We start from the raw sequence: 18,799 nt of genomic DNA, 5'->3' as shown, positions 1-18,799 counted from the left end.
ACTTCTATTATACATCAATCCGAAAATCAGTCCTGTTAAAGATAATTTTAAAATGAGAAATTAGGAATGGAATCGAAAGTGATTTGTTTCCTTATTTATAGTGAATATAAAAGCATATTTATAAGGGCTCTCAGAGGTTCACACAAACCTAGGTTAGCATAAGAATTTTTCAGTACTGGGGCACCTGCGTGGCCTAGTTGATTAAGGTTAAGCATCTGACTCATGATTTCCACTCAGGTTATGATCTCAGGTCCTGAGATCAAGCCCTGAGTGGGGCTCCGCACTCAGTGGGGAGACTGCTTGAGAATTCTCTCATTCTCCCTTTGCCCCTCCTCCTGCTCATGCTCTCTCTTTCTAAAATAAGTAAAATAAATCTTAAAAAAATTTTTTTTTTCAGCACTTAACCACTTTGTTGGTACTGGACTGCTATATTTATTTTAGTAACTTCTACAACTTTGTATATTCATATTTTAGATCCTACTGTCTTCAGATACCTCATGAGCATTCATAATTAAAATTTATTGGGGAGGGTGGTAGGGAGGTTTCAGGTGTTTACATGGTGGATGCTACAAAGCTGGGGCAGACGGAGGAGGTCCCTGAAAACCAAAGAGTTCAGCCGGCGACAGATTGGGGAGGAGCCCTCATGGAGTGCACCTTGACCCCCAGCAGCCTGGCCCTGGTGAGCCCCTACCACACCCACTGGGCCAGGGACCCCTTAGACCTTGTGGGACTTGCAGAGCAGGTGCAGAAGGCTGATGAATTAATCTGAGCAAATGCCAACCAACAAACTGACGGTCATAGCTGAGCAAATCCAACATTTACTAGAATAAGCCAGGAAGGTTTTGGAAGATGCTCACAAAGATGCTGACTTGCACCACATAGCTTGTAATATAGTAAAAACAAACAAACAAAAAACCTGGCAACATTTATGCTACCTTTATAAAGGGGAGAGTGGTCAGCAGTATTTTTCTATTATTTCTCCAAAAGAATGGGGGACAGGTTGTCCACATGACTTCCTTGGTGCTTACAAGCTACAGCATGACTTGTCCTGGACTCTGTATGAGGATATTGAGAAGCACGATGCTAAAATCAACATAGTGGACAAGTTGCTAAGCCAGCCAGCGGCCCTGCCTCCAAACACTGAACCCACCTTCCAGGGACTGACTCACCGAGAGTGGACTCCGATAAATAGTTCTCACGGCAAGGACCTGTCACCTCCTTGTTGCCCTCATTCTCTGCCTTGATGGGAGGTGTCATGAGAATTGAGGTATTGTGGGTGAATCATGAACTTCTTGAAAAGAGACCCTGTGTGGGGCACCTGGATGGCTCAGTCAAGTTAAGCAGTTAAGTGTCTGCCTTTGGCTCAGGTTATGATTCTGGGGTCCTGGGATCAAGCCCTAAGTGGTAGTCAGGCTCCCTGCTCAGCCAGGAGTCTGCTTCTCCCTCTGCCCCTCCCCCCACTCATGCACTCTTGAGAACTCTCTCTCTCTCACCTCTCCTCTCTCTCAAATAAAATCTTTTAAAAAATTATAAGTTCTATGAAGAATATTAGCTTGTCAGAACAGGGATGAAAGTTTTGTTACCTTCAGGAAAATAGTATCACAGTATTATTTTCTGTTTAAAAGAATTGTTTAAAATAGGATTATCGATTTGATTTTTTTTTCTTTCTTAGAATTCCTTTATCTTATGAATAAGCACATGGTTCACTTTACAAAATATTTAGTCTAAGATTCAAGGTATTTTAAATTTCTTTGTAGGACTTTAAAATGGTGGTATTTCATTTCTTGAGAGTTATGTTTATACTTTACACAGATCTATAAAAAAGGATAAATTGTACTCTCACTTTATTTTTATTATAACCCTTCAGAGAAAAGTGTGCAATACAAAAGATTAGTGTGTATTAAGACATCTCATTTATCTTAGCTATATTTCTATCACATTTTTATTAATATTCGTGAAAGAAGACAGCTTAACACTAATTAGCTTAAGTAATTAATCCAAATACTTTTGTGCTATTAATACAATTTTTTTTCAAAAAACAATTATTTAATGGAAACATGAAGATGGGACCACTTTCTATTATTTTTTAAGGAACTGAAATTTTTGTCTCATATTTTTGTTTTCTCTTTTCCTACTTTTCATATTTTATAACTCATTATCTAAATTTATGAAGACATAATATTTTAGAAATAGGTTAAAATAGGATCTTACACAGCCTTTGGCCAAAGTGGTAACTTGACTTGAAATAATTAGATTGTTTGAAGTTAGATTTAGGGGCGCCTGGGTGGCTCAGTCGTTAAGCGTCTGCCTTCGGCTCAGGTCATGATCCCAGGGTCCTGGGATCGAGCCCTGCATTGGGCTCCCTGCTTGCTGGGAAGCCTGCTTCTCCCTCTCCCATTCCCCCTGCTTGTATTCCTTCTCTCGCTGTCTCTCTCTCTGTCAAATAAATAAATAAAATCTTTAAAAAAAATAAAGTTAGATTTAATATTTATTAGCATGCCAGTTTTAGGCCTAATATTATCATATGCTATGGCAAATTCAGAACTGTAGAGCTGTGGGTCTTGATTGTGTGATTTACATATCTAAATTCTTTATAAAATTAAGTTCAGTGAAGTGCTGATTTAATGTATTGAAAAGTTAATAGCATCATATTTAATTGTTCCTATCTTGCCTCAGATTTATTTTTATTGTGTTTTCAACTTTAGAGTAAATATGAAATTATTTTCATTTAGATGATTCATTTAATTGAATGTTATTTAGTAATATTTAATAATTTAAAATAAAATTGCAAGTGTTTAATTGATCTTTTAGCCAATAAAAATGGTTTCCTTACTTTTCTGCTCTTCTACCACCTCTGATTCTCTTTTATTCTCTTTCCCCAGAATTCTATCCACATTCTTTTCTGTTTTATCTAATGTACCCAACTCATCTACTTTTTATTATGATTTTGCTTTGGGGTATTTTTAGGAAATAAAGCAAAACTGCAAAGGACAAGCACCTATGATCTTACCTACTTAGAGCGTCAAAATACAGGGAACCACCTGGGACAACATATTTGTGACACATGTAACTGGCCAAAAACTAGATCCAGAATATGTAATCCAGAAGATATAAATGACTCCTATGTATTAGTAAGAAAAAGACAAATAGCTAGTAGAAATTTGACCAAATGACTTTAAATGTCACTTTACATAAAAGGAAATCCAAATGACCAGGAAACATGAACACATTCTCAGCCATTTTAGTAATAGGGAAATGAAAAAACCACAAAGAGGTATCATTACATCCCTACCAGATTAACAAAAATGAAAAGATCCAATGTTATTAAATTTTGGTGATGATGTGGAGCAATGTGGACTCTTCTTTGAAGACAATCACTTTGGAAAACAGTTTGCTTTTCTTCGGTAAATTTGAAGATGTATACATTTAGCAACCCATCAATTGCACTCCTAAATAAACACCTTTGCTGGTTATCTTCCATTTGCTCTCCAGATTTACTCTTGACCCTTGACCCTGCTTTATGTCCAGTAAGGGGCTATGGCAATGGGGGAACCACTACAGATTTCAGGGAGAAAACAAGATGAAGTTGGGTATTTATTCCCACATGTACCTTATTATATGATCATCTAGAGCTGGTTAGGTCCCTTGACCAAAGGTCACAAGTTTTTCATACTGTGTTCTCTCCTATCTCTTCAGTTTTTTTGTTTTTTGTTTTTTGTTTTAAGCTTTATTTATTTAATCTCTGCACCCAATGTCGGGCTCCAACTCATGACCCTGAGATCAGGAGTCACACACTCTTCCAACTGAGCCAGCCAGGTGCCCCCTCTCTTCAGGTTCTGATGATCCTTTCCTTCCCTTACCCCTTCAGCCTAGGGGTGGCAACAGAGCCTTGCTCTTATTAGTTTTGGGGTGCTACAGCATCTTTTGTGTTTCCCCACACCTTTGTAAATGGTCCTTTTTAAAAATTCATCACAAAATATAATTTTTTTTTCCTTCCAGAGCCCTGATATAATGTCTTGGGAAAACTACTGAACATGTTCCTTAAGAAGTATGTACAACAATGCTCTTATCAGCGCTGTAATAGCAAAAAAAGGGAAAATAAATATTAATTTAATTCTACCATTGTATATTCATGTATATTCAAGCAAGAGAATTCTACACAGTGGTAAAAATGGAGGAAATAGTTAATCAGAAAGTAGTGGGAAACTCGACTGCATAATTTGTGGTAGTGGGAGACTGCATTTGCGCTTTCCCCTGAAAAAAAAAAAAAGAAAGAAAATAGAGGAATATCTACTGGGTAGCTCAGTGGGTTAAGCGTCTGGCTTCAGCTCAGGTCATGATCTCAGGGTCCTGGGATGGAGCCCCACGTCTTGCTCCCTGCTCAGCATCTTGCTCCCTGCTCAGTGGGGAGTCTGCTTGTCCTCCCTCTGCCCCTCCCCCCACTCATGCACTCTCCCGCGCACTCTCTCTCTCTCTCTCTCAAATAAAATCTTAAAAAAAAAGGAAAGTAGATGAATATCACGAACAATCTGGAGTAAAGTAAGTCATAGATGGCAAGTCAGCATGCCATCAGCATGAATACATTTATATAAAGTTCAAAACAGTTAAAACTATTGTTTTAAGGATTTATGTATGAAATAAGATTATTAAGAAAAGCAAGTATGTTATTGTCCTGAAAGAATAATGATTTCCTCTGTGGGGAGATAGGGAAATGTGATTGGGGAATGGTACATAGAGCTGCTGGGATGCTGACAGTGTTCTGTTTCTTGGGTGGTTGACTGCATAAAGGTTTACCATAAAACTATTCTTTAAACTGTACATATATATTTTATATACTCTTGTACATTTGTGACCAAAATCATAATAAAAAGCCAGTACACAAAATTCCTGAAAATTTAACAATCTGCTCTTGCAAGCCAATACAAGCTAACGTCCACATATCATGATTGGCATTCAAGGCCAATCAAGTCACACTGCATAGCTTATAGTTTCCCGAATAGACCAAGCTATTTCTTCCTTCTGGTATGGTGCTTAGTTGCTCCCTCTGTCCAGAATGTGCTTCCTGGACATACGCTCTCTTTTCCCACCATACACAACTATTCATCTTTCAACTCAGCCCAGGGGCCACCCTCAGGAGAGGGTCCCTGCCCTCTGGAAAAACTGATCAGTCACTCATTTGTGCTCCTATTTCTCTATGAGGACAATGAAACATTGCGTTATAAAGGTTTTATTACTATGGCCTTTTGGGGTGGCTTGGAAGTATTTGGAAGAAGGCTCCAAAACATACTATTTAACCTAAGGCTAAAAAAATGCTTTTTGAGGAAATATTCCATTTTGAAAACTGTACTTGGTGCCTAGTGCTGATTTTCTTTTAAGTAATATTCCATTTTGAAAAGTAGTGCTAAATTTGAACATACCTGGTGCTGGTAAGATTTTAGTGAACTTCACAGAACAATGGTGTTTATTTCCCGGAGCAAAAACTGTCGTTTTGTTGTATAATTAAGGGATAATCACTTTTGCTTTGTAATACAAAGCAAAACAGTTGGATTAACAGTTGTTCAAGAAAAAAAAATGTTATTATGGTGAGTATTAGAAACATAATTCTATTTATTAAGCAAACCGTAATATTGAACTGTTCTCCTTACAAATGTGAGGTAATCTATGACAGTCTTTTCTTCTTTTCTGTTAATAACAGTCTTATTTCCTCATTATTGCTCAGAGAGACAGAAGAAAATTCAGAGGCAAATAGTGTTAAACCTTTACTTCTAACCCCAGTTTCTTAAGTTTATTATGATTTCAAACTCAGAATACATTCATATACATAGAAATACATACATTATATGTGTGTGTATATACATAGATATACATACATTATATATGTGTGTATACACACACAAGCTACGCCAAACCCTTGTCTATTATTGAATTCTGTCTACCCTTGTAGGACCTCTTGAAAATGCCCACTTCTGGGCGCCTGGGTGGCTCAGATGGTTAAGCGTCTGCCTTCGGCTCAGGTCATGATCCCAGGGCCCTGGGATCAAGTCCTGCATCGGGCTCCCTGCTCCATGGGGAGCCTGCTTCTCCATCTGCCTCTCTCTCTCTCTGTCTCTTATGAATAAATAAAATCTTTAAAAGAAAAAAAAGAAAATGCCCACTTTTTTTCATTCCTTTTGTCAAGTCCTCATCAGTTGCCTAATCTCATCCAACACATTTCTCGGCTTTCATTAGTTTATTTCTCTTTAAACCATCTTGTGCATTTTTATAGATAATGCTCTCCTAATATTCTTAGGCGCGCACGTGGTGTGTGTGTGTGTAAAAGGGTGAGTCAGTTCTGGGGTCAAATCTAGTTCCGTTTTATGAGGACTTAATTTTTTTTTCCACTCCTAGAACGTGCTAAACTTATTTGACCTCTGAAACCATCCACAGGTGTGAGATGTGCCATGGTTTTACTTTGTCTTGTAATGCATCAAACCCCCTGTGCTTGGGTGCGGTGGATTCAGGGCAGAGATCCTGGTTGTCCTTCAGTATTCTACTTTTCTTTAATATTGTTAGAATTTTAGCTAGGCACATAGTTGCCTAGAATCCTGTATTTAATCAATTTTTTATTTCATAAACCACTAAGAAGAAAATAATACCTAAGATGGGTAGTCCAATAGGTTATGACTGGGTTAAAATGGGATACCAAGGGGGAGCCTGGGTGTCTCAGTCTGTTAAGCATTTGACTTTTGGTTTTGGTTGCGGTCATGATCTCAGGGTCCTGAGATCTATTCCCACTTGGGTCTCACGCTTATTGGGGAGCCTGCTTAAGATTGTCTCCCTCTTCCTCACGCCTCCCGCACTCATGCTCTCTCTCTCTCTCTCTCTGAAACAAATCTTAAAAAAATAAAATGGGATACCAAAGTTTACACCTTCAGAGAAGAAATTGAGGGTCTTACTTTATTCAAAAGAAAATTCTGGAAGCCCATTTAGAAATGATTTAATACTGAAGTTCTCATAGTGGTGGTTATAAATCCAGCCTGGACATTCCTCAAAGCTGTACGAAGAACTAAAGTGTGAGCCGGGCGTTCTCTCAGAGCGCTCTCCTGCAGGTGAAACCAAATCCGAGGACCGCGCAGACCACACCCGCAGGCGGTCCCTCCCAGGCGGCCGAGCCGGGCGGGGCAGGAGCACGGGGGCAAGCTACCCGGACACCGCAGGGAAAAGACAGCGGCCCGGCCGTGCCTGCCGGCTCTCTGCGGGCGGCGAACGACGGCGCACATGGACCCCGCCCCGAGCATCCCGGGTCACCGGGGGCCGCGAGGGAGCTGCTGCAAGGGGCGGCCGCGGCCGTGAAGGGCCTTCGGGCAGACCTGAGGGGTGCGGCGGCCCGGCCCTGGATCCCGAAGCCGGAGGGGCCTCGAGAGGAGGCGGCGGAGGCGGCGGCGGCGGGACACGAGATCCACGAGTTCCAGGAGGCGGGTTGCAGACCGCGCGGTGGCGGCGCCGGTGGGCGGAGTGGGGGGGGGCCGGAGTGGGTCTGGGCCGGGCGGTGGGGGCTCGTGTGGAAGGTGCCGCCGGACCGCCTCAGGACCCCGCGGGGCCTGGGCGCCCACCCTCCGCCGCCGCATCACCTGTGGGCTGGTTTGCCACTTGGCAACCCCCCTCCCCAAGTTTTGACTGCGGCTGTTTTATTTCAGGTGAAACCTATATACTGTGGTTGGAAGGAAAGAGCTATTCTTTGAATTTAAGGAGGAGGGTTTTTGAAGAAATGATTAAGCCCTATTGCAAATAAGGAAGAGAGTTTCATGTGGTGTTATCTCCTATATCCTGACTCACGCAGTGACTTACTGTGTGACTTTAAATCACTTAATCTTTCTGTGCTTAGGTTTCTAAAGCATGGGGTGAGTCTTCTGTGCCTCTTTGAGAATAAACTTAGAGCATAAACTGAGGCACATTGTTGAAGAGTCTTCAAAAGTTGAGAATGATTTCAAGGCTGTTAACAGAGCACTAGTCCCTTAATAATGTTCAATTAGTTCATCCATCCGTCGGTTCGTTCATCTAGAAATATTCTCAAGAGTTGACGATTTACTAGACATATTTTAGATGCGACTTATGCAGTGGGAGCATGACAGTCCACGTTCTGATTTGGGTAGAGGGTTGAAAGACGCTAAAATAAGTGAGCGAATAAGTGAGGAAGATCTTTCAAGGCAGTGATAATTCCTGCGGAGGCCACATAGCCTAACCCCAGCTTATGAACTTTTTCTCCTGTGTTTTCTTCTAGAAGGTTTATAGGTTTATGTTTTACATTTACATCTATGATCTATTTTGAATTAGTTTTTATATAAGGTATGAGGTTTATATCAAGGTTCAAATTTTTTCACTTGGGCATCTATCTGTTTCAACCAAAATTTTGTTTTCCATTTGTTGATGCCAGTATATAGAAATATGATTGATTTTTATGTGTTGACTTCGTATCCCACAACTTTGCTAACCTCATTTATTAGTTCTAGAGCTGCTTTGTACATTCCTTTGGATTTTATATGGAGATAATCAAATTGCTTGCAACTAGACAGAGACAGTTCGACTTCTTGCCAATCTGTATGCCGTTTAATTTACTTTTACTGCTGTACTGAACTGGCTAACACATCCACACAGTGTTTTAAAGAGCGAGAGTGGACATTTCTGTTTCTTCCTGAGCAAAAAAAGCATTGGAACTTTCATGATTAAGTATGATGTTGGCTGTCAGTTTTTTGTACATGTTCTTTATCAGGTTGAGGAAGTTCCCTTCTATTCCCATGTTCCTGAGAGCGTTTTTGTTTTTGTTTTTAGTCATAGATGGATGTTGAATTTTTTAAAATGCTAAAATGTTATCAATAGATCATATAGTTTTTCTTCTTTAGACTACTTGTATGATAGATTACATTGCTTGGTTTTCAAATAATGAACTAGTCTTGTGTTCTCAGGGTAAACCTCACTTGGTGTGTTACACTTTTTATGTGTCACTGGGTTTGATTTGATAATGCTTATTCAAGGAGTTTTGAATCTATGTCGATGAGGGATATTGGCTTATAGTTTTATATTCTTACAATGTCTTTAGTTTTAGAATGAAGGAAATGCTGATCTCATAAGATGAGTTGGGAAGTTTTTCCTCTTGTGGTTTATGAGAGAGATGGTATAGATTTGGTGTTATTCTTTAAATGTTGGGTAGAATTCACTAGTGAAAGTATCCGGGCATGAGCATTTCTTTCTTTCTTTTTAATGCACATCTGAATGCTTTTTAAGGGCATGAAGATTTCTTTTTAGAATATTTTAAATTACAAATACCATTCCTTTAATAGTTATAGTATTATTAGGTTATCTATGTAATCTTGAATAAATTTGAATAGTTTGTGGTTTTCAAGAAATTATTTCATTTCATCAAAGTTGTTGAATTTATGTGCATGGAGTTGTTCATAATATGCCTTCATTATCCTTGTATTGTCTGTTGGGACTGTAGTGCTATGTCCTCTGTCATTCCTTATATTGGTAATTTGTGTCTTCTTTCTCTCTCTCTTTTTCTTTTTTTGTCAGTTTTGCTAGAAGTTTACTGATTTTATTGGTATGTTCAAAGAACCAGCTTTTGTTTTCATTGATTTTTTTCTGTTATTTATCTCTTTTCAATTTCACTGATTACTGCTTTTACTTTTGGTATTTTTCTCCTTTCTGCTTGATTTAGGTTTATTTTCCTTTTTGGTTTTTACTTTCTTTTTTTAAGATTTATTTATTTATTTTAGAGAGAGAGCGCATGTATGTGGGCAGGGGGTGGGGGCAGAGAGAGAGGAGAGAGAATCTCAAGCAGACTCCCCGCTGAGCACAGAGCCCAGCATAGGGCTCCATCCTAGTAACCTGACATCATGACCTGAGCCAAAATCAAGAGTCAGCCATTTAACTGACTGAGCCACCCAGGTGCCCAAGGTTTTTACTTTCTTAGGGTAGAGGCTTAGATTACTGATTTGAGACTTTCTTTTCTAATAATTTAATGCTATGAATTCCTCTCTTAGCTTTGCTTTAGCTGCATCCCACACATTTTGATATATTTTATTTTTATTTTCATTCAGTTCAAAGTATTTTCTAATTTCTCTTGGGTTTTCCTCGTTGATACATGGTTCGTGTGTGTGTATATATATTTATGTTGGAAGTTTTGATAGTGCTGGGCATAATACTTTCCCTCTTGGCTATATTATTCCGGAGGTGGATCGTGGCTTCCCAACCCTTCCATTCATCCATCTAACGAATATTTATTGAACACCTACTAACACTCAACACTGGAGTTATTTCAGCGTCCTCTTTGTGTTCTGGTGAAGGAAACAGATAGTGAGCAAGTAAGCAAATATATATGTATTGCAAAGTCAAGTAATATCAAGTGATATGAAGAAAAAAATGAAGTAGGGTACAGGGGCAGAGAACAACAGGAGAAAGGGGATTGGGTGGTCAGATACGATTTTTTAAAAGTGGTACCAGTTGAGCAGAGACCTGAATGAAATGCAAGAGGGAGCTGGGCCTTGTTTTTCTTTTTCTTTTCTTCCTTTTTTTTTTTTTTTTTAGACTTTATTTATTTGAGAGAGAGAGATCACAAGCAGGGAGGAGGGGCAGAGAGAGAAGCAGGCTCTCTGCTGAGCAGAGAGCCCGATGTGGCACTCCATCCCAGGACCCTGGGATCTTGACCTGAGCTGAAGGCAGATGCTCAGCTGACTGAGCCACCCAGGCGCCCAGGGCCTTGTTTTTCTACATCAGCATGGTCTCCTCCTCTTCTGGTCCTTTTACTTCATACTTGCCCAGCTCCTGAAGGCATTTGAGTTTTTGGCCCCTAAAAGTTTAAGTGAATGATACAGCTCTGTGTAACCTGTTGTTTTGGGCTGAACATTTATCTTGGTCTTAAACATTTAAAAAAAAAAAAAGACATATATAGTAAAGTACTCTAAATATTATTTAGTCAACCTGAAAATTGATACATTTATTATTTGTCTAGATCATTTTTTTAACTCTGTCACTTACTAGCTAGAAGGTAGACAGTGGTATGTTGGTAAATGTTTGATTACCATCTCTCTGGGGGGGCGGAATGAGTTCTGATTTGTAGTATTTTCCAGTTTCCTTTGTGTAATACTTTCACCATGACTGATTTAAAGCTACAGTGTCATTGAACACAGAGTTGGGAGGAGCTACAGCCAGTTCTTATTAGTCTGTACAAACTGGCTTCTTCACACTGCCAAAGGTAGTTTTATAATCTCCATTTTACATTTGAATGTAAACATTCCGAATTGTTACAAGATAACTCAGTAAATTGTGGGCAAGTCTGCAAACATTTTGAAGCCTAAGGATTCTGATGCAATTGGCTTGGGTTGAAGAACCTGGCATCGATTTTTTTTTTAAGGGATTCAGTTGATTTTATTGTGAAGCCAGAGCTAAGAACCATTGATTTAGTGGATTAAGAATCTTGTATGGTGCTTCCCAGTTGTCTTAGAACCTCCTTCAAAATTACTTTTTCTTATAGATGTGGTAGACAAGGGACAAGATATTTGACTTCAGGGAAGGAATAGAATCCATGTGTCATATTTCAGGACACCACAAGGTCTTGATTTACCGTGAGACGTACCCAGGAGGGAAAAGACCAGGAACTAGAACTATACTCCCATTGGATTAATATAGAGGGACAAAGAGCTGGGGTCAGGGCTGTGTGGGAATGAGGAGAGAGTTGAAAGAAGTCCAGTCTAACTGACAGAATGCATTAGCTAAAGCATCTGACAGTGGGCAGTTTGAATCTCCACTGCAGTAGTAGACTCTCATGCTGACACCCTGGACACTTGCTGTGATTGAAAGCTTGGGGTTTGGATTCAGGCTGCCTGGAATAGTTCTATTATTTATGATCTTTAAGACATGAGCAAGTGGTTTAGCTTTTCTAAGTCTCATTTTCCTCATCTGTAAGATGGGGGTGATAATGTCTATTCCATCAGGTTGTTAATTTCATAAAAGCCCCAGTGTGCTCCAACACTTAGAGATCAAGCAGAAGAGGAAGAGCCAATAAAAGAGACTGGAAAGCAGCAGGTAGTCTATCAGGAGCCTGAAGAAGAATGTTACAAGGAAAGTATGGCCCTCTGTCAAATCTGCCAAGAGTTTAATGCACACAAAAAGAAGCGGTGACTAGGTTTTTTGGCAAGATGGAGTGATCCTGATAAGTGCAGATTCAGTGAAGTGATGGGAATGAGGTCTGATTAGCACGGAGGTGAGATGAAACTGTGAGGTTTCATCATTTCAGGAGAGACAGCAATTATAAAACACTTATAAGAGTTTTGGGGGAAATGGTAAGTTGAGAAATGGTGTGGCATTTGGAAAGGGTATGAAGTTAAGAGAGTTTTTTTCCACTGGAGTATTATAGTGTCTCTGTATATGTTGAAGGGGATGGTCCTCTGGAGAGAGATTAAATGATGCAGAGGAAAATGTGACAATTTACAGGAGATTGATACATGAAATAATTGAAAAGATGAGAAGGGTGGGATCCAGTGCCCAAGTGGAGGAGTTGGCCTTGGGTAGGTGTGGGGATGCTTCATTGACTATAATAATAGTAAAAGCAGAGAGTGTGGGTATGAAAGTAGGTAGGTAGGTTGGAAGACTTAGTGGTTGGAAAATAAGGGAGTTACTATCTGATTGCTTATGTTTTCTGTATGCAATATTATCAATTGAGATTTGGATGTTGGTGATCATGGAAACTAAATTAGGTACATTAGTAGATTGTGATATTTGAAAAGAAAGGAAAAGTCATGGAATTGAAGAATGGAAGGCTACGGAAATGAAGTAGGATTCCTGTGATGAGATCATACTTGAGATTAGTGGGTAAGAATTTAGGAGTATGGAGGTGCCTGGGTGGTTCAGTTGGTTAAGTGTCCGACTCTTGATTTTGGCTCAGGTCATGATCTCAGGGTCATGGGATTGAGCTCTGCATCAGGCTCTGCGCTCAGTGTGGAGTCTGCTTGAGATCTCTCTCTCCCTACCCCCCACCACTCCCTCTGCTTGTGCACACATGTGTGGGCTCTCTTTCTCTCTCAAATAAATAAATAGATCATTATGTAAAAAAAGAATTTAAGAGTATGTTAGTTATATGTAGTATGTTAGTCTCTGTAGTCAGGGTAGACTAGCTTTTCCTGCAGCAGCAAATAACACCTAAATCTGAGTGACTGGATTTGGATTTCTCTTTCCTTCCCCAGATTCAGGAAGTTTTTAGCTATTATTTCTTCAGACAAATCTTCTGCCCCCTTTTCTCACTCTTCTCCTCTGGGATCCCTATCATACGACTATTACGCTTGACGGTGTCGCTGAGTTCCCTGGGTCTATTCTCATTTTGCGTATGTTTTTCCCCCTCATCTGCTCAGCTTGATTACTTTCCATTACTCTGTCCTCCAGGTGGCTGATCCGTTCTTCTACTTCCTCTTGTTTGCTATTTATTCGAGGTGGTCTATTTTTATTTCCATTTAGTGAGTCTAATAGCTCTAATTGGTTCTTTTTTACATCTCCTATCTCTTGATGGAGAGTCTCATGGAGGTTCTGCACTCTTTTCTCAAGTCCAATGAGTATCTTTATGAGCATTACTTTAAATTCTCCATCAGACATATTACTTATCTCTGTTTCCCTAGGTCTCCTGCTCTGATTTTGTTCTGCTCTTTCATTTGGGACATATTCCTCTGTCTCCTCATTCTGTCTATTGCTGTGTCTGTTTCTTTGTGTTAGGAAAGTCAGCTACATCTCCTGCACTTGAAAGTAGTGGCTTTATGAAGATGAGGTCCTGCAGCGCAATGTCTCCTTTTCACCAGAAAATGTGCTTCAGGGGGTGACTCCTCTGTGTGTTGCTCCAGGGGTGTCCTACCATTCTGGCTGGGATGTGTTTGCCTTCAGTCCAGCCTGCGGTGGCGCTCTGCCTGTTGTGGGCAGAGTCTGGTGCCCGTGGTGTTAGTGGGCTGCTCCGGGGCTGCCTTGGGCTTGAGTTGAGTCAGACCAGGTGTTCGCCAGAGATGAAGTAGCACCAAACTGCAGGCACTTTCCCTGTATTGTCCCCTGAGAAGCTTTTGTTGATGGGTGGGGCCTGTAGTCAGACCAGCTGCCTGCCCCCAGCCCACTGCTGGGGTCACAGTCAGACTGGTGTGTGGTTATCTTCCCCTCTCCCTGGAGCAGGACTCACTTGGGAGTGGTGCTGACCCTTGTCTGGGCTGCGTGCACACCACCGGGCTTGTGGTACTGCTTTGATGGGATCTTGCCAAGAACGATCGGAGTGGGTGGATCTGCTTCTCTGTGGCCTCTTGTCTATGCTGGGCTGCGGAGAGTCTGTTCTGCCAGTTTTCGGGCTGCTTTCTGGGTTATTTATGCCGATGTGGGTGCTCTCTAGGCAGCCACGTGGCAAGGGGTGAGCCCAGGGCCCTCCTACTCCGCCATCTTCCCAGCGGCCTCAGACAATGGGATTCTTGACGATGTCAGAGGTAATGTAGTTTTTGATGATGATGTCAAAAGTATGACCCTGGGGCGCCTGGGTGGCTCAGTCGTTAAGCGTCTGCCTTCGGCTCAGGTCATGATTCCAGGGTCCTGGGATCAAGCCCCGCATCAGGCTCCCTGCTAGGCGGGAAGCCTGCTTCTCCCTCTCCCACTCCCCCTGCTTGTGTTCCCTCTCCGCTGTGTCTCTCTCTGTCAAATAAACAAATAAAATCTTAAAAAAAAAAAAATTATGACCCTGAAATTGGGTGGCTGAGATCAGGTGGAGCGAAAGATTATTCTACATGAGGGAGTCAGAGAACTGGGAGACCAGAGTATGGGATTTGTCATCTGTGTGGATGTTGAAGTCACTTAGAGTGGGGTCAGGAGGGTTAGAAGGCAAGAGGGGGATCCCGGTGAGAGAATGAATGTGTATTTCCCCCATGAAGATACTCTTGGTCTTTGATTAGACTTGGTAGTATTCTAGAGTCTTTGGCAGATTGTATTTTCATTATTATTATTGGGAAACTACTTGGCAACTCATCCACAAAACCTCTTAGGGGGCTTTCTTTTTAGAGATGGTCTGTTGCTGATTTCAGATCATTCCAGTTCTGACTTTATCCTCCAGTATTGGGGTTGTCCCCTGAGAGACCCCCAGTTCTCCTGCATATTAAAAATACTCAATAAATCCTGAAATCTTCTCTAGGCTAGTTAATAAAACCTGCCACCTGAATGTGTATATGTGTTTAATATGTAATGTTTATAGTAGGTATGAATCTACTTTTATCTCTTTTTATATAAATGAAAATAAAACATGTTTATCCCTTTAGCCTTTGTATATGTTTATATGATGTGCTACATTTTAATGATTTGTTTCTGCTGGCCGGGCATCTGCAGTGGGTTCTGCAGACAATTTTATCTCTGTAAACTTGTATGGAGCATTTGGGCTCCTGCCTGTCTAATCTTATACAGACATTATTAAAAAAACCGCAAGTCCATGGCCACCCTCCGACCTCCTAGAGGCAGATACTACATTGCTGACTTCAGGGTGGTCCTTGGAAATGATGTTTTGTCTGGGACCAGGAATATTTTTAAGGGTGTGAAAACATTTGCATTGTGAGCATCAAGTGAAATCTTGATAATACAGCTCTGTAAAATAGTGATGCAAATTTCCTATGTTCAGATTGGCAGAATGTGAAAGGCTCAAGGCTGTTGTGTCAAGTTTTTAAAGTTACCAGGTTTGCCATGTGAGGTTTGCCTTTTTTTTTCTTTACCCCCCCTAAATTCCTTCAGTCATGCTTGCTTGCTTGCTTTCCATACTGCCAAATGAGAGAAGCTTTCACAATGCTGCAAAAAGCAATAATTTGGATTTTATGGAGAAGCTGTTTGAAAAGAAGGTTAACATTAATGCTGTGAACAATGTGAGTAGAAGTCACAGATGTGACAAGTGAGTACTCTAAGGGTGGTTTGGATTGACACAGTCCAACTGAAATAATAATAAAAATAAAAGTGATTGTGCTGGATGAGGTGAGGGAGAGCTCTGTTGTTGGTAATTCCAGAATGTGTAAGCTAAAGGTGGAATCAAGCAGAGGAATAAATATCTTATCAGAGGGGAAATATACAGTCACTATGTGCATCTGTGCAAAGTCTGTGGGTAGGCAGTAAAGCCAGTCGTCAAGGTTATGGGCCTGGACTTGATCCTGGATTGCAGCCTTTGGATCACTGGCCTCACACATTCTGGAAAGGCAGAACATCTTTTGCTTCACAGTTTCGTCACTGCTTTCTCTCCAGGGATGTCCTTCGTTGTTTGGCCCTCCAAATTTAAAATCCAAAGGAGCATGGGTTTGTATTTTGTTGCATGTCGGACACTGGGCCTTTTCTAAAACCTGGCTCTTACTTTATTGTTCTCCAAGTGCCTGGGTTTAGGAGAGAAGTCTACTGCTAGAAATACAAATTTCCTACTGCTTGGTTTTGTAGAGATTTCCTGACAGCTTTTCAGGGCAAGGTTTATCAAAGTGGACAGGTTTGGGGCTGTGTTAATTGCTTAGGACAATCTGTGCAGTGGATCAAAGAGGGGATAACAGAGGTGGATTTAATGCTAAATGAAGCAGAAGCTTTAGTATCCCTACTTGTACAGACCCCTTCCAAGGCACTGGGGAGGGATCTAGCAATGTATTCTCATGCTTATATGGTTTTGTAAAATCTAAAAAAGTAAGAAACTTTAATTGCCATCAGTTCAGCTTTTTGACTCTGGCTTTAAAGAGGGCTCTCTAGAGAGTGTAGACTTTACGTTTCACAACACGTAGATCTGTCCCAGACAGTGACATCGTATGAATTGAAGTCATGCATCATATGCAGTGGAAGGATGTTTACCGGTTGTGCATATGCATATGGAAATTTATGTGTCTGTGTGTATATTGTATGCATGTGTATGTCTGATGTATTATGGTTATATATAGTATTCATTGTCCATAGGTATCTTAGAAAGAGTAGAAAAATAGCAAAGTTTTGCAGCATAACAATTTTAGGAAACAAACAAAAACAAAAACAAAAACAAAAAAAAGGAAACGAATCAGAAAGGAAGGAATTAAAAAGAAAGAAGTGAGCAGGGGCCTTTGAAAGTAATATCTAGATAAATTGTTGAGTAAGTAAAGCAATAATCATTTTTCCAAGTAGCAGGAAATAGATTCTCTAATGTACTTTTATAATAATTTAAAAATTTTTCACATAAGACTTTCTGATATTTTTAAAAATATTTATTTGAGAGAGAAAGAGAGCCCAGAGGGAGAGTGAGAGGGAGAAGCAGACCCCCCCCCACACACACTGAGCAGGGAGCCCAATGTGGGGCTCTATCCCAGGACCCTGAGATCATGACCTGAGCCAAAGGCAGACATTTAACCAAATGAGCCACCCAGGTGCTCCAAGACTTTCTGATATTTTAAACTGTATTCTTATGTCAAAGTAGTTAAAAAGATTTAATGCTAAATGAAGCATCATTTAGGACACAATCAGGGCATTTTAACTTTTGGTCACTGTGGCAAGTTATCAACTCTCGATGAACTGCATTATACTTTCTAATGACATCTCTTTTAGTCCCATTTACAGCAGTTTGTTTACATGGTTACTTGTAGAGTTCCTTAAGATCTGTGATGATAGAGATGAAAAAATATATATAAGTGGTTTTATTGAATTATCTTGGATGCTGTTTTGGCTTGACATACCAGAACACAACTCTAAATTGCAGACAATGTCAGGATAACTCATGTTTTGTCAAACTCCAGTTTATCATCGATTTAGCTACCAAGGATATCAGATATTTAATTTTTGCAATACTTTATTCGAAACAAAGGAGGAAATCCATGTGCAGGCACCTTCTTTGGAAGCAAAAACAGTGTCTAGAATATGGGAAATATGACATGTGTTTTACTTACAAGCAAAACATCTCTTCTCTGAAACAATGAACTGTCTCTGGACATCCCAGGAGCACCTTGTTGGCTTTCCTTTGAAGCAACAGATAGTCATAGCTTTCTTTTTCTGTGTCTGCATCGTTCTTTTCTTTTCTTTTTTTCTTTTCTTTTGTCTTCTCTCCTCTTTCTTTCTTTCATTCTGAAGCAGTTTGTTTCAGTAAAATAAACAGTACAAAAAATTATAGAAGGAAGACCATATACGGGGTTGAACATCTAGGAAAATTTTTGTTTTGCATTATCAATATATTCTAAGCAGAAAAAAATTGCTGTTATTAATAATTGCATATGGGAGAAAATACAACTTTTGCTTTTTATTTTTATTTATTTATTTTTAAAGATTTTATTTATTTGAGTGAGAGAGAGAGAAAGCACGTGCGGGAAAGGGGCAGAGGGAGAGGGAGAGGGACAAGCAGACTCCCTGCTGAGCAGAGAGCCTGATGTAGGGCTTGATCCCAGGACCCTGAGATCATGACCCGAGCTGAAGTCAGATGCTTAACTGACTGAGCCATCCAGGCACCCCTACAACTTTTACTTTTTAATTGAAATCCATTACACTGTTACAATCAATCATGGGTTATGCCATGCACATATAAACATATGATAGAAAATTACGGCCGTTTAAGACACAGGAATCATAAAGAGGCTAAATAGCAATTAGATGACTGAAAACACAAATTATGTTTCCTCAGATGAACCGCACAGCCTTGCTTTTGCAGTGGGGTCAAATCATTTATCTGCGGTGGATTTCTTGCTTAATCACAAGGCAAGAGTGGATATTGCTGATAAGGTAAGGTCATCTTCATTTGGTAGAATGGATTGGAGCATAACCAGTGTATGGGGAAAATCTGGTCACTTCAGTTATC

General features: G+C 40.3%; 1 protein-coding gene and 1 pseudogene across 1 annotated transcript in view; both read left to right on the top strand.

The window, feature by feature from the left end:
* The first annotated feature begins 328 nt into the window (after nt 1–328).
* LOC116631947 lies at nt 329–1,374 on the top strand (annotated as a pseudogene).
* Nucleotides 1,375–4,171: 2,797 nt separating this feature from the next.
* The window catches only part of ANKDD1B (ankyrin repeat and death domain containing 1B), a 64,004-nt gene continuing 49,376 nt past the window's right edge, over nt 4,172–18,799 (top strand). Inside the window, 5 exon segments of the mRNA XM_032403553.1 lie at nt 4,172–4,195; nt 7,074–7,440; nt 15,787–15,890; nt 18,626–18,641; nt 18,644–18,723. Of these exon segments, the coding sequence (XP_032259444.1) occupies nt 4,172–4,195; nt 7,074–7,440; nt 15,787–15,890; nt 18,626–18,641; nt 18,644–18,723 (591 nt within the window).

The sequence above is a fragment of the Phoca vitulina genome, unplaced genomic scaffold (assembly GCF_004348235.1).
Source record: "Phoca vitulina isolate PV1807 unplaced genomic scaffold, GSC_HSeal_1.0 scaffold6, whole genome shotgun sequence".
Lineage (NCBI taxonomy): Eukaryota > Metazoa > Chordata > Mammalia > Carnivora > Phocidae > Phoca > Phoca vitulina.
The sequence above is the reverse complement of the archived record's forward strand: the minus strand, read 5'-3'. Positions and strand labels throughout refer to the sequence as shown.